General features: G+C 50.1%; 2 protein-coding genes across 2 annotated transcripts in view; one reads left to right on the top strand and one right to left on the bottom strand.

Moving 5' to 3' along the window:
* Positions 1 to 10,676: 10,676 nt before the first annotated feature.
* RPL36 (ribosomal protein L36) lies at positions 10,677 to 13,078 on the top strand. Its single transcript, XM_059831897.1, has 3 exons — positions 10,677 to 10,857; positions 12,225 to 12,359; positions 12,952 to 13,078. The coding sequence occupies exons 1-3, from the start codon at positions 10,765 to 10,767 to the stop codon at positions 13,039 to 13,041; spliced, it is 318 nt and encodes a 105-aa protein (XP_059687880.1). The 5' UTR covers positions 10,677 to 10,764; the 3' UTR covers positions 13,042 to 13,078.
* A 1,173-nt stretch (positions 13,079 to 14,251) lies between these two features.
* The window catches only part of LONP1 (lon peptidase 1, mitochondrial), a 28,114-nt gene continuing 26,600 nt past the window's right edge, over positions 14,252 to 15,765 (bottom strand). The window contains exon 18 of the mRNA XM_059831701.1: positions 14,252 to 14,629. Coding sequence (XP_059687684.1) covers positions 14,465 to 14,629 — 165 coding nt within the window. The 3' untranslated portion in view covers positions 14,252 to 14,464. The remainder of the gene's footprint in view (positions 14,630 to 15,765) is intronic.

Below are 15,765 nucleotides of genomic sequence, written 5' to 3'. Positions count from 1 at the left end.
GTAAATAGCAAAATTAATCTAAGATCAAGGAAGGGATTATTCATATCACCTTTAATGAAATATTGGGCCAATAATCTCTAACATGAGTTTTGACTTTCACATACAGAGCTGAATCTCATTCTAGTTATACTTTCAGGGATCCAAAGATAAAAGACTCCTCTGCAGCCTGCCAGGGTAGCCCCAGGGTCTCCGTGGCGTTCAGGTTCCCTCATAGCACAAGCAAGCCCCTAATCTTTTAGCCATTTGGCAGTTTGGAGAGTGTAGTGGAGGAGGGTGGGGACTGGCTCTGAAATGAGGTTCCTCTGAGTTCACTAAGCTTGCTTTATCAGCCAGCAGCAATCCCAGCTCTGCTCTGAGAATCACTTAGATCATTGCTACTCCAGTGGAGCTGTGGGAGGGGAGTGTGCAGCGCTCACACCCCTGCACTGGTATTACATAAAACCTGGCATGAAAACAAACCCAGTGGTTTGTTCAAAACAACCGTTTGGCGCCTAATTTTCAAATCCACAGACCAACGGCAGCTGGCTCAGTGCCCATCACCATAGAGCTATTTACATGTTTTCCTCCAGCAGCTGCAGCAACCTGTTACGTACCTCATGTCCGGCCAGGCTGGCTCAGCCTCTGTCATGCTTTCACTGGAGATGGGTTAAGATTTCAATTTTATTCTGTTAAACAAACCAACAAACCCCCAGTGTGTGAGAAGCTCAGTTTTTAGGAAAGAAAGGTGAAAGCAGCAACCTTTGGCTCCCCTTTGAAAGATAATCAGCCCATCACACACTGCAACGTGAGCGTACATCTAGGAGTGCTGAGATGCCTTAAGAGAGAACCTCTGTCAAAGGTAAAGTTTACAGACTAAATGTATGTGAGAGGGGAGAAGCCAGGTCTGTGGAGATAAAGAGGTATGTGCATGGGATCAATCTCTCTTGTGCATATTACATGATTAATAAAGGAGATGAAAGGAATGCTTTCTGCAATTCCAAAGTGCGCTCCACCCAAGACCTCAAAGTATTTTACAAAGGATAATTTATCAAGCTTTATAATGATCTTGCGATGAAATTAAGATGACCGTTAAGATTACTCAGTTAATGTCTGTGTGTCTTGAGCTTCATGGAGTAGCTCAATGGACCTGGCTTTCAGGTCCTATCAATGCACCTGTCCCATTGGAAAACATTTTTCCAGTCCACAGCTGGTGATAGCAGTGAAGTGCCGCAGCACACGCTCAGTTATTACTTGTGTTGGAGCTGCATGTCCTTAACATGAGGGACAGCTCTGATTGACCATGGACCTACAACAGGAAGCCATTTGCTGTCTTGAGTTTGGTACCTGACTGTAAAAACCAGGAGAGACTCTGCCCTACCCCACTCTCCTGCAGCCTATGCCGTGCACTGAATTTTGAAGGTCAGCAGCATCACGTCACTTCTTCCTCTACCACCAACGCACTGTGGGTGGGTGTGAGTGGGTAGGTGCAAGAATCGGATGTTTTGGGCAGCCATGAAAGAGATTTGCTTGGATGGAATAAATGAGCAGAAGCTACAGCAAATTAGGAGGAGCTTTAGGTTGACGGAGATATTTGCAGGCTCCCTCAACACTGCTAATTTCTGGGTATGAGAATATCATAGCTTTGTAGGATTTAATTTGTTTTACGGTATCTGCAGAAACCTTGCATGTAAAAGGAAAACCAGCTTCTGCTTGGCCCTGCGTGGTGGTGTGGACAGAATGGCAGACAGTTTTGCCCACTGGAAAGATCAGGGCCATTACATGGTGGGGGCTGGAGAGATGTTGTTGCCCAAGTGCAGGAATTTCAAAGCTGGGCCTGCTCTGACTGAACCTCTGAGCTCTCTCAAGTGCCAAAGATTATATATAACTCCATGGAATCCAGAGAAATAACTGGTGAGTTTGAAGTATTGAGCTTCCCAACCTGCAGAGAAATAATAAATGACATGAATTCACTAGCTGACAGTTCTTCCCATGCACCAAAGAGACCAGGCCGGTTCTCCCTGAGTACATCAGGAAAGATTGCTTCAGTTTACCAGCATGGGGTCTGCCTCTGTCACTCTCAGTAGCATTGGCAGGTGCTCTGAAGGGGTCTGTGATACCGCCATCATAAATGATTCGGGGCTTCATCAGTCTCTGGGGATTTGCTCACACCATTAACGGAGATGCTAGCCCCAGGCATACTCCCCCTGTTGCAGTGTACACAGCCCAGGGCAGATGCGTGCAACCCCCATGGCACATGTGGATATGTTCTTGATGCCTGCTTGGGGTCTGGCACCCCTTTGGTGGTTGTCTTGGGGAGTGGTCTACCTGAAAACACCTGCCTGATGTGTGAGACCTGGACTCTGTCTGCTCAGCTTTAACCAGTGAGATTAATCTGGTATCTGCTGAATAATAAAGAAGCAGTTGATAAACCGTTATGCAACTGTTGCTGGGTTTGCATTTTTATAACACATTTGGAGTGGGAGGCTGACGAGTGCTAAGAAACTGCAAACTGCTAAATGCCCTCAGGTATGGAGGAAGGTGGAGAGATTGGTGTGGGGTTACATGGTTAGTGAGGCCGTTGGCACTTTATACCGACAATTTAATTTAAAAAGCAGTAAAGAGTTAAGTCAGTGACGCGTCCGTGTAGGGGAACACCACATGCATGGCTGACATCATGTAGATGAACCTCCACTTGCAGGACTCAGCATGCTGATGGCTGGAAGTGAGCATCCTCTTTCCTGTGCCTGTATTGTGCTGATCTGACCTGGTCTGGAGGGGCAGAAGCTCTGATCTGTGCAAGCCTGTCATGTCTGCGTGTTGCAGAATAGAAATCATCATCCACCCACTATACCCCTCCCACTAAGCAAATACATTTTGATGATACCTGGCTCAGTGGTTCTGGTTCAGTGGCCACCCCACCCAGTTTCCCAGTGGCAGGTGTTGGGTCTGTAGGACTGGCCTGAGGCCAGAGAGGGGAATACTTCCACCCTACATCTGGCAAGGAGCTGGGAGTCCTTCCAGTGTAGTGACTGGGCACCTCAGGTGCCCAGAGGTCCTCAGCCAACGTCAGGACTTCTTTGGCTGCATGACCAGAAAGCAGAACTCCCACAAGGAGAAAATCCTGTGTGACTAATCTACACTTACATGGGCCACCCCGGGCAGTATGGCTGCTTAGCCCTTTGCGTTTGCTCTGTCTTTACGCAAATCTCTTGAATTCTGTTTACTTTTTCATGCAAATATTTTTCTCCTCCCCACCCTGCACATTTCTCCTTTGGTGTCAACAACAGGCAGCACCCTGGCCACACCAACCAACTCATGACCAATTTTCCTGTTCGTTCTTGTCAAAAATGCCTTCTTATGTAAAAGAAATAGCAACATTTTCTTTCTACTTGACTCTCCTGTTGGCATACATACAAAGAAGGACTGACACCTCCTTGGAAGGTGGATACCCCCATTATTCCCTTCTCAGGAAACGGTCTTGCAGGGTTGTCCCTGCAATCCTTGGCCTGTTGGTGGGTCTTCCTCTGAAAGAACTTTGGGAAGGACTCCCCTTTGCAGTCCCCCCATCTTCCCCCCATCTTCCCCCTGCATCATTCTTACTGCTTTTCTGGCTTCCTTCAGCCTGAGGACCTCTGTGACCAGTGGCTGCTCCCTGCCCTGCAGGAGGTCACAGGTATGCCCCGGACTCTGCAGATGTCCCCAGTCTCCAAGGATAAAGCGGAGGCAGGTAATCCATCCATGCAAGCAAGGAGTGGGAAATGTTAGAGCTCCAAACCTTTGCTAAACATGCTGTGTCATGAGATCAGTCATGTAAAAATGCTTCGTAGCTGTCTGGTGGGATACAATGCAAGCAGACAGCACAGCTGAGAGCCAGCTCACACGCAGCTGCTCCTCTGGAATGGTGTCACTGGAGAAATGAAGGACCTCTATGCTGGGGAGCCCTTCTTGCTTCCGCCAGGGCATGCCAGTCAAAGCCCTCTTGGGGTGGGTAAGAGACGTGCCCTTGCTTAGTGGGACCAGGTCTGGGCAGGCAGTGTCCAACAACAGACAGTGCCAGTTAGCTTCTCTTACCAGAAGCACCAGGGTGCTCAGGTAAATGCACAGGTCACTGCAGGGCTGTGGGAAAGCCTGTGCCAGAGAGGTAAAGGGTCCTTCACACAGGCGCTCCACAGCCTGGGACATGTCTCCTTCCCTTGCAGCACCTACACCCATCCACCTGCACAAGGCACAGCAGTTCGCAGCAATCATCCTGTTCGCTGGCTGTGACTGCTGCCCGTGTCTCTTGTCCATGCTGCAGACTGAGCACCTCACCCCACCTTCCCCTCTGCCCTCCTCTTCAACAGCCGGGACCTCGGCACCCCAAGGGCCTCCCCGCAGGCTTCTGTGCTGGCAGCCCCTTCTCCCGTGCTCTGTTACTGCACAGACGAGAGCTGCACCCTGGGCCTGCAGCAGCACTCCTCTCAGTCCAGAACATCATGCCCAGGTAAAGGAAAGCCATAGATGGCCAAGCACCTGCTGAACTAGAAATGAGGGCCAGCTCCGAACCTCCATCTGAACCCCGGGCTCCTCACAGGCTCCACTGAGATGCCAGTCTGGGCCTCTGCCTCCCTCTGGGAGGCTCCTCATGGCTGGGACAGCCCGAGACCCCACCGGCCCAGACTGACGATTGGGTTGAGCTCGTCTGGCCTCCCAGTGCTGCCCCAAGGGACAATGTACCCTCGCTGCCCCAACCACATCATCCAGCCTTCTCCCTTGTGCCTGCAGTGACACTCAACTGGCCCACCAAGGAACTGGGGCATGGGCTTATCCCCGTGGAAGCCATTCGTATCTTATCTGGCATTCAGTCATTGCAAAATGTTGGCTGTCTTGTAAAAGGCAGCAGTAACACAAATGGTGGTTGCATCTGTCCAAAGTGGCTGATTCTGAGGGAAATCCATAGGGCTGTAAATGCCCTTTCCCACCTGATAAGGGTGAAACTTTTCCATCCTCAGCAACAGCAGCAAGTAGGAAAGGAAGGTAAGTCACTATGGTCGTACTAAAAGGTGTGCATGCACAGGGGAGGAGCAGCGCATGATACACCAGTACAGCGGCTGCAGGGGAAAGTGAGATTCTCCTCTATGTGGTTCCCTACAGGAAGGCAGGAAATTTGCTTCTCAATGACAGAAATAAAGGTTGTTTACCCAAGCACATCCTTTTCACTTGGAAGTGATGAACAACTTGCAAGGAAAACCAAATCTGAAGCACCTGTAATTGCAGAAGTGGATACAAAATTAAAGCATTCCGTTGCATGGCAACAGAGGTGAAGTAGATTAGTCCAGACGGAAAATTCCAAGCCCCAGTGCAGCCCCAGAAGGGTTAAATCCTTTCCTTCAGCAGCTGGAAGCAGCCTGCCTGCTCAGGCAGCTGCAGATGGTTCCTCTGCTCAGGCAGAGCAGGCAGTTGGACTGGCCAGGTGGACGAAAACCGTCATTCAGCAGAAGCTCCAAGGAACAGGAGGGGTTGTTTTCCAGTTTTTCCTGGAGCAGGTGGACTCAGGAACAGATGCTGGTCTGTGGCAGCATGGGTGACAGTTTTAGCGGTGCACTTGTGCTGTAAAAGAAGCCTTTGCACAAAACATAACATTAGAAATACACATAGCCTTCCCTGTTCATTGGTGTTACACGTAGTGATAGGGGAACTGCTGCAGGGTCGTCTGCCTTTCCTCCCTCAAGAGTGCAGTTTTTGTGGCTTCTCTGTGCATGTCTGTATGCCCATGCACACGTGCTGCTCCAGAGGGGAGACCACAGCTCGAGTGGAGCAGCTGGTGCCCTTGCTTCTGGAGTGATGTAGGAGAAGGATTTAGCTTACTATTTCCTCTCCTGGTTTCGGTGGTAGAGGCTGTGGGTTTCTGATTTTGCTGTGCAAAGTCTTGCAAGTTACAAAATCCTTCTGGGGGATATCGTCTGGACCCCAGTTTACTTACCAAGACCAGAGTTTTTTTTAAAGCCAGGTTCAAACTACTTCAGCTGGAAGAACCAAGGACCAATGTGAAAATTGCCCTGTGATGTGCAAAGCTGTGTTTGTTTAAAAATATGCTTAAACCTAACTAATAAACCACCATCAAAGAAAGTGGCTAGAGTCTCTGATTGCCTCAAAGAAGGGCTTTAAAACTTTGTGAGAGAGACAGTGAGCAACACAGTAACTGTCTGGCAGAAGGCAGCCAGGGGTTAGCCTGGCTGGGCTGGGACTGATGCAGGACGTTCCCCTGCGCTGAGCCTTGCTTGGCAAACACTATGTAGGAGAGAGACAAAGCGTCCAAAGGCAGCGGAGTCATTCCAGCGGGAGAGGCCTGTTTTTATTAAAAGATGTAGCAGCAGGGACTCTGCAGCGACCTTCACTTCCCTCCCAAGAAGCTTAAGCAAGGAAGGGCCACCTTCGTTTGGCTCTGATGGCTCCCTGGACAGCCCCGTTACACACCAGGGACTCTTCCCACCTCTGGCATCTCACCAACAGAGGCTGGATGGACCCTTTCCCTAGCCCCCTCGAAAGAGCACTGGGGAGCAATGGTGGCAACTACTACCAAGTACCCAAGCAGTGCCAGCATGGCACTGCGTGCCTGTGAGAGGGGCCTTGCTCATAATCACAAGTTTCTGTGTCTGACAGCCACAGCCACTTCTTAGCTGGCAGAGGGAGATGTTATCACTTCTGCTGTCCCCACTTCCTCTTTTCAGAGCCCTGTTCTATCTTGGTGCATGGGGGTATTTCCATCCCTGACTGTGAGGGCCTCAGTTGCAGAAATATTGCGTATGATGAACCCTGTGCAGGGATTTTTGCTGGTTGTTGTGAGTAATTGTTTCCTGGAAGACAGTGGGGCTCCATCACTTGGGTTAACACCCTGCGTGAACACATGAAGTTGAACTAATGAAACACAGAGCAGACCTCAGTGCAGAATCAAGCAGCCCTGAGCCTTGCAGAAGTGAGTGGGACTTTCAGGTGTTTGAGGTCCAGAAGCCTCCAGCGGCAGAGCCAGGAAGCACAGGGGAAGGGGCACTTCCAGAAGAAACCAGTGCACTGAGAGCAACAAGGTCTCAGCTCAAAGGAGAGGCCTCTGGCTGTCAATGGCAATGGTGCTGAAACGCTTTCACACTGGTTGCTATGCATATTTTTGTTAATTAACATAAGACAGTAGCCTCTGAATTTAAAGTGGCCTGTATTTATGCATGAGGCTGAGCCTGTCTCCTGCTTGCCTTCCCGATGCCCTGACCTACCAGCCTCCCCAGGTCTGTTGGCTCACAGAGTGACCCACGCTGCTTGCTAGAAGACAGCAGGTAGAAAAACATGGCTGGATCTTTGCAAATGCAAACATCTGCATCTTGCAAGGCCTTGGCCAAGGAGGGGTAAGACAGGAAGGTGAAGCGCTGCTGGACAGCAGCAGGCTACAACTTCCTGACTGTCCTCACTTCTGGGGAGGCGATTAAGTTCATGCTTAGAATTACTGGGTAAGGGCCTCCACCACTGTGCCAGCTGTGGGAGCACATCCTGTGAGAGCATCTTTAATCCAATGTTACACAACAGCTTGTTGTAGGCTCCACAGTGACCCTCCAGGAATTCTGGCTCCCCTAGCAGGAGGGAAGGGAGCTCTGTCTTTCCATGGTTGCAAGTGGTGGATCTCAGAAAGTGTGTGGCTTTTTGGCCATGACAGCATGCAGGGGGCTAGCTGAAAGAGGGTGGAGATAATTTTGGACCTGACTTGGCTGCCTGCCTTGAAGCCCATATCTCTGCAGTGAGCAGAATGAGCTTCAGGTTCAGAAGACGATGGGGTCCGAGGCATCATCATTCGGCTGTGTATCCTGCGCCTCTGTGAGGTGGATCATGGATTGTGCTGATTCTATACTTGCAAAAGAGGAGGGACACTAAGACAAACCTCATCTGTCTTGTGGCAGAGAATGGCTCTCTCTTTATAAGCCTGGAACAGATGGGAGAAGGGCAAGGGGTTCACATGCTGAACTCTTCCTCCTTCCCTTGGTTTTCAGCCAAGTCCAGCTGAACTCTGGCTTTTCCAGTTCTGTCCCTGCATGTCCATGCAATGCTTGTGTATGTCTTTTGGGTAGCTCAATGCTGCTTCCATCTTCCACGCTCTTCATTTTTGCATTTAAACTCAATTCAGAATTCCCCATTCAGCTGGCCTGGCCTCCTGCTGTGCTTGCTCGACTTCTGGCACATTTGGATGGATCGTTCTTATCCTCATTCTTCTCCATTGGTTAATCAGAAATTTAGGTGGCTGCTTCACATCTACCTCAGCTCACTTCTGCTTTTCCACACTGAAAAAGCCTCATTCCTTCCACCGTCCTCACAGGACATATGCTCCAGGCCTCAAACATCTTCACGGCCCTCCTCTGAAGTCATTCCAGTTTATCAATGTTTTTCTTGCACTGCAGGGCCCAAACCTAGACGCAGTACTCCAGATGTGATCTAATGAATGCTGAGCAAAGGGAACAATCAATTCCTTTAACCTACCAGGAGCACTTCTGGTATTACAGCCCAGTACATTCACCACAGCCAGGGCACGCTGCAGATGTTCAGCCTATTGTCCACCAGGACCCCCATGTCCTTCTCAGCAGAGCAGTCAGTCCCAACCTGGGGCTTCCCATTCAGCCCCAGTCACGTGGTTTCCTTTACCTTATCTCCCCTTTTTCTCCCTCCCATGCTCACCTGATAGGGTCTTTGCTTGTAACGGCTCTGGGAAAGTAGTAAGGCAAAGAGTGTGGGGACTTAATGCAGAATTCAAAGAAAGGGGGAAATTCAGCTGAGATGCAAACCATTTGCAAATACCAGGCATGGGGGAGAAGGCATTTACCACTGTTGGAATGGGGCAAAAGCTTCTGGAAACTGAAAAACTGGATTTTCTAGTAGGGACTTGTGAAGGCAATGATGGGAGGCAAAGGGTCTGAAAGAATCTTTTCCTGGGGGAAAGGCAGTGTTTTGGGGGGGGTGTTTAATGAAGAACAGGAAGGTAAAATGAGGAGAAACCCAAGGAGAGTTTGGGAACTGTCATCTATGTGTTTGTACATTGAGTGGAAAAGAAGAAGATGTCATGAGTGGAACAAGCAATAGCCAGGGTGAGTGGGGAAGAGCCTCATGTCTGCAGCACGCTCTGTTGCGTGGTTTGTGCTCGCAGACCAGGCAGCAGAAAGCAGCAGCCTCCTCCTCCGTGCAAGTGTTTATTTCAGGGGCACCGTGCCTGATGGTGGTCACAGAGACAAAGCAGGTAGGACCCCCTTCTTCTGCACACCCAGAGCTGATGTAAGCAGAGAGCTCCAGGCACAACGGCAGTGGCAGGAGAGGTAACACCTCCTCCAGCCTGGGGTGTGTGGCAGCTCCTTCTGAAGGAAAACCAGAGCTTGTGGATGGGTGGACCTTTAGCTGCCCCATATGATAGTTCTCTTTAGTAAAGATGACATCAAAGTCGGGTTGATTTTAGAGGTGCAGATAAAAAATTTGGCATTCCTAAGTTTTATTGCTTGACTTCCAGAAATGTTAGAGTGAAGCAGATAGAGGTTCCTTCTGTCTGTATAGGACAGTCATCTTCGCCCTGCAAATGTCTGTCAATATTCCGCCCTCCTGTGGGGAAAAGCATTAGAGCTAGACCCGTTTCACGATCTAAGGGACGAATATTCCTCACTGCTTGAATTTGTGCCCTGAGCTGGGTGACAGAGAGTCCGATGAGACCTTGTGTGTTAGTTCGACAACTGCCCTGGTACAGCAGGAACAAGTTCTACAAAGACTAGTTCTATAGTGTGTTTAACAGCAAGAATGTAAAATTCTGTAATTTGTTTAAAAATTCAAGTGTTTCAATTTTTCAATTAAATTTGTATTTTCAAGTCACTATTTTCAATCTTAAGAAATTAAATGGAATTGCCTTTGAAAGCAGGAAAAAGTTCATTGGGTTGAACAACACGTTCGCCTCAGTTCTTTCTCAGAGGTAAGGATTTGTCCAGGCGAGAAAACCCAATCTCTTTCATTTCAACAAAATCTTTTAAGCTGCTTCTTTTGCTTCCCCTATCCAACATGGCCAAATCATGGCCAAGCAATACAACAGTTTCAGTTTGTGGGAGGACACTCCACAAGAGCTTGGCTTAGCCACAGAGCGGGGCCGCTCTGCTGACGCTGCCCTTACCGGCGGTGGTCTCCAGGCGCCGAGGCCAGCCACGGGGTGGGTCTGACGCCTGTATTCCCGGGGGCTTCATGCAAAAATCGAATTCCTCCTGCACTTGTTTTCTCTTCGTGTCTTCACAAACCACCGCCGGTAAACAACAGCGGCCCTCTCCGAGGACAGGCCGCTCAGAGGGCCCTGGCTGGGCGGCTGCTGGGGGCGGGCGCGTCCAGGCCCCCTGCCCACGGCAATCCTGGCTTCGGCCTGATCCGCCCCGTCTGATACTAAACCAGCGGCTCCGCCGGGCCCTCCCCGCGGGTGCTGGGTGACCCGCCGTGTCGCTGGGATCCCCACGGGCCGGGGACGCCGCACAAGGCCCCCCCGCGGGGTCGCGGCCTTCGGTACCTCCGCCGGCGGCGAGGGCAGAGCCCGCCCCCAGGGGACGCCCTCCCCTCCCGCCTCTATGGACACGGCGCGAGATAGAGCGCCCTCGGCCTCGCGTGGGCGGGCCGGAAGAGGCGCCGTCCCAGCGTTCCGCGCGCGCTCTCGCCTTCCGGTGCGGCGCCATCAGCAGAGCGGCAGGTGAGGGCAAGGGCCGGGGCCGAGGATCCGCGTCCATCCGCGGCGGGGCTGAGCGCTCTCTCACCGCAGACATGGCCATCCGCTACCCTATGGCCGTTGGCCTCAACAAGGGCTACAAGGTGACGAAGAACGTGACCAAGCCCAGGCAGTGCCGCCGCCGCGGGGTGAGTATGAGGCAAATGGGGGCCGGGCCCCGGGAGAGGGTCTGCCGGCAGCCACGGGGCTGGGCCGGTGCTGGCGCAGGCCTGCTGCCCTTCCGGAGCCTGCGGCCGGCGGAAGCTCCGGACAGGGGCCTGTTGCTCCTGGGCTGCGCGCCTTGTCTTTTCCTCGCGCGGTCGCGTGTCCGGCGTGGAACGGGGCACGGCGGCGCCGCCGGAGGAGGCCCGCCGATCCGCCTCCGTCCCCGTGCCCCGGGGGCGGGTGAAAGGGGTGAGCTGCGGTTCGCAGCAGCTTAGGGCCGTGGTCGGGGAGAGGGGCAGTGCTGCAGCTCGGTTCTTTCTCTGGGTGCCGAGGGGAGACGGGGACGTGGGCTTGAGCCCACGCGCCGCCCCGTGATGGCGTGGCTGTGGTAAGCGTGACAGCGGGGAAGCGGGGTGGGCGCTTGCCGGCTGCTGCTTTACCGTCTCACCCTAAGGCTTACCCGGAGGCGCAGACTGGCTGGATGCAAGGTGGGTGACTCTGTAGCAGCAGCGGGTCTGGGCAGTGAATGGCTCTTTCTGGTGGGTTGTGAAAACGCGTGCTTGGTGGGTCTTCTCCGTCTGGGGGCTCGGGGCGGCAGAGCGCTCTCTGGCCCTGAACTGCAGCGACTGGGACCACCGGAAAACCTGCAGGAAAGCACAGGGCTTTAAGGATTGAGAAAGCTGGTGATGTTACACATGGAGCAGGGGCTTAAATCATGCAAAACATAAAATTTGCAAAGGTGGGCGTGGAGTGAAATAGCTGGTTAGAGGGGAATTGGCAGTGGAGCAGTCTGTAGTGGAAGAATTAAGATAGATGTGTTTCAACCACCACTTAAATCGAATTAGCAGTGAAATAGAAAATAGGCTGGGTGACTTCTGAAGTCCCTCCTAGTCTGCTTCTTGGTAGCAACAACAGGTGTCCCCCACAAAACTGCCCAATAATGATAAATACTGGGAGTTATCCAGGTTAAATGAATGTGTGAGTTAAACATGGGAGATTAATTCAGTTTGCATCTTTCAGCCCACTTTGAATAAAAGCTGTGCTTCGATGTGTTTGAGATGCGTAGCAATGCACACCCTGGATATCTAATGGTCCTGCTTTTTCTAAAAACGCTGGTGCATGCAAATGTGTAAAATACCCCACACTGTGGCTAAAACAGACGAGCACGTCTTGTCGAGACCGCCGTGCTGCGTAGTGCCTACTGGGGGATCATACTTCCTTGGGACATGCTAATAGCGTAAGCTGGTTTTGGGGCCTTAGCCCAGAGCTCGCCACAACCCTTTGCGGTCTAGTTTGGGTAAATTAGCACCGACATTCATTGTGATCCGTATATTTCCCCCCCTTGCTATAGCGCCTGACCAAACACACCAAGTTCGTGCGAGACATGATCAGGGAAGTCTGTGGCTTTGCACCCTATGAGAGACGTGCTATGGAATTGCTGAAAGTTTCCAAAGATAAACGTGCTCTGAAGTTCATAAAGAAACGGGTAGGTCACTCCGACATCTTCATGAGGATGGCAAAAACTCTACTATATTTAACTAGGGATACTTTGCTTTTTAATTAATGCTGTTATTTTTTCAGTTGTTTGGGGAGTTACTGGTCTAGAGACTTACTGAGGGAGTGGAGGGAATGCTCCTTGGGGTGGGTGGGAGAGGGGGAGATGGACGTAAAGGTACTTTGCCAAAAAGGCCCTGAGCTATGGTAACCCAGGTTTGCCTTGCTATTTTTGCTTTATTTGCAAATCTGGTGGGGGGAAGAAGAGAGCAATACTGATGGAGGTTGGGTACCATTAACCAGGTGACTTGAAATGGGGTTCACTGAGGGCATCTGTGAGAGCTGAAAGCAGCTTCTCCCTTGCCCCAAATAATTCTTGAGTAGAAGTACTCCTGAGATGTGATGGCAAGTAGTTCCTAGCTGGCCAGCTGGGGTGCATGGGGTTTGAGTCCATGTCTACCAGGACCTTACCATCCTGCGTGTGTTTTGAGTAAAGCGTCTTCAGTGAATGCCTGAAGCAGCCAAGAGGTTTTACCTGTTCTCTGCTGGGATGAATGCTGACTGCACGCCTCTCTCCCCTGCAGGTTGGCACTCACATTCGGGCCAAGCGAAAGCGGGAAGAACTCAGTAACGTCCTGGCAGCCATGAGGAAAGCTGCTGCAAAGAAGGATTGAGTTGTACAGCCTGTAACTCAATAAAGTCCTTTCTCACAAAAACAGCGTAGTGACTGGTGATGGTACATCTGCTTCAGCCTGTAGGAATGGGGTGCTCCTGGGGATGCTGAGGGACTGCTGGCAAGGCCCTCCACTGCAGTAATCCAGAATTTGCATTGCTATTTTATTTTACCTGCAGCTGGAGGTGCCGATACTGGAGTTCCTGGTACTGGCCTGTGATACAGTCTAGAGGGGAAATCTTCCTCCTCCAGACCTTGCAGAGCTAGCCTTTCTCGGGCTGTGGGAGCAATAGCTAAGCCTGTGAAGGCTGTGATACCTTCCACCTCCCAGTCTGTCTCCAAACCTAGAGAGTTGGTAGACAAAAATTGCTCTTAAAAATAGTAACAACTTTGGATTCCTTCTCCATGGCACTTCAGCTTTGTGCAGCTTTCTGGCGCATGCATTTCCCCTTGTACCCTCCATTCGTGCCCTACTTTCTGTAGCGTTCCCAAATCATGAGAGAACTGCAGTCAGTAAGAGCTCCCTGAATTTCAGCAGAATGATTATTCTCCACTAAGGGCTACCTTGCTGCGAGGCAGGACAAGTGCTGTTCTTCCTGCACAAGGAAATGCATTTCAACAAGACGTCAGGTAACTACTCTTTCCCTATTTAAATTAATTTTTTCTAGCATGTGCCATAAGACAAAGTACTCAAGTTCTCTGGCCCAAGCCTGTGTTTATTGATGTACAACAGTTATGCTAAAGACATTTAATTCCTTTTTTTCACTCAGCAAACATCATACAGCTGCTGCAGTGGCAGACAGTCTACGGTGGAGAGTGCAGTGCTAACTGCTGATACTGAGCACATTGCTCTTTTGTCCAGGTCTGCTTGCTCTCTAAGCCTGGAGTTTCAGATGGTATTGACCTGTGATTAATCTGGAGAACCATGTCCCCCTGCAGCTGAATGTGCTAGCTCTGCTGAACTGTCCTAGAATTTCAGTTTCCCCTTCAGCTTAGGACAGGCTTATAAGCCAAGACAGCGAGAGGTTTCTCAGAGCTACTTTAACTACCAGTAGTACATCAGGAACACTATATATGTAAAAGGTAGCCCCAGCTCTGTTTGGTTTCCATAAGCATTATTCAGAATTAAGTGAAATAACTGAGAAAGCTTTAATTGGAAGAGACTAGACTAGCTCTGCTGCTGGTGGCCGATGGCATGCACGTTCCTTAGGTAAAATTTCACATTTTTATTGGAAATACTTAACACGGATCATAATTCAACAGTGAGAAATACTTTATTCTACCAAAGCCATAATTCATTTCAGCAGCTGCGCAGCAGCAATACCTCCATGTCCCACTTCAGGATTGCCCCCAGGTCACCCCATTTCTGGGTGGGAGCTGAGCATTAAGGGACAGACACCTTCCAGCCATCAGGTTGTTGAACATCATCCTCCAGCAGAATCCAGCTTTGAAAATGCTATATCAAATACCTCTTTGTAGTGCTCAACAAAATGCACTTCTAGTCCTTCTGTAATGAATCCAGCAAGGTCGTAATAATCCTTTTTATTCTCTGATGGCAGAATGATACAGGTAACACCTGCCCTCTTCGCCTATGGGGAAAAGAAAGGTAAGCAGTCTGCTGAGTCCTAGAAATCCATCAGTCTACTAGAAACACATTCTCCCATTTTAGAAGCAAGAACAAGAACAGTTATTTAGGAGCATGACCTGGCTTTACTCTGTTTGGAGAGCAGCAAGGGCATTACTTATAGGAGATGTTACTATGGATGGATCATGTTCTAGGTCTGCCCAAGCCCCCAGAAGACACACTCTCCAGTCCCACCTTCTCAGCTGCAGGGAGAGCTGAAGTGGGAGGTATTTTAGTAGGACTATGTCAGCACATCAGGGGATTGTTTAGAACAACTCATACTATTTTACAGACTTAAAAGTCTGTTCTAACTTGGGTGAGGATAAACCCTAGAATCAAAGGAAGAATTAGAAACAGCTTATCAGACCAACCCACCACATCAATGTGCATGACCCATAGCACCATTCTACAGAACCTTTTGATACAGACATCTGCTCTGGAAGGAGTGCAGTGAGTGGAGCGCACTCATCAAGTGGCAGGTCTGTACCCACTCACTTTATGGGTGATACTGCACTTACCCCTGTGTGGCCACTCACACTCCTGCAAGTGCAGCCATTCATCAATGCCACAGACATCCCTATCATATGCTAGTCCTTCTGTAATGACTACCACAAAGCAGAATGCAAAATTAGCCATTTTAAAGCCACACGAGGAAAAGGAATCATTGCACAAGGCTGTAGCCTAAACGGATTTGAGGACAGAACACTGATGTGAAGCCCCAGCTCAACAAGCTACCGAAAGCACTAATACCATTCTTGAAGACAGAAAAATGTGTGTGGTGCAAGGTTGATGTAGGCAGCAGCTGTGCAGATGAAATACAGAGAGAGATTCGATGCTTGGAAAAGAATTCTGAAAACTGCAAAGGGTTGAAACCAAAAAAGCAAGCACCACTATAAATCCAGTGCTTGCAAGAGTGCTTCAGAGAACTCAGTCTATATAGCTTAGTAAAAAAAAAAAAAGAGGATTAAGTTAACTTGATTATGATGTACAAAGAAACTTCACAGGGAAAAGTGCAAGACACTAAAAGTAAGTTCCTTCCATCTAAAACAGAAAAACATAGGGATATCTCTACAAAATTTTAAGTCAGACAATTCAAGCTGG

The sequence above is a fragment of the Gavia stellata genome, chromosome 32 (genome assembly GCF_030936135.1).
Source record: "Gavia stellata isolate bGavSte3 chromosome 32, bGavSte3.hap2, whole genome shotgun sequence".
Classification (NCBI taxonomy): domain Eukaryota; kingdom Metazoa; phylum Chordata; class Aves; order Gaviiformes; family Gaviidae; genus Gavia; species Gavia stellata.
Note: the sequence above shows the minus strand (reverse complement) of the source record. Positions and strands in the feature narration are given on the sequence as shown.

Excerpts from the sequence above, each read along its gene's own strand:
- RPL36 (XM_059831897.1), top strand. The coding sequence starts at position 10,765 with ATGGCCATCCGCTACCCTATGGCCGTTGGCCTCAACAAGGGCTACAAG. Across the intron at positions 10,858-12,224 it reads GGCAGTGCCGCCGCCGCGGG|CGCCTGACCAAACACACCAA; the intron begins GTGAGTATGAGG and ends CCCTTGCTATAG. Across the intron at positions 12,360-12,951 it reads TGAAGTTCATAAAGAAACGG|GTTGGCACTCACATTCGGGC; the intron begins GTAGGTCACTCC and ends TCTCCCCTGCAG.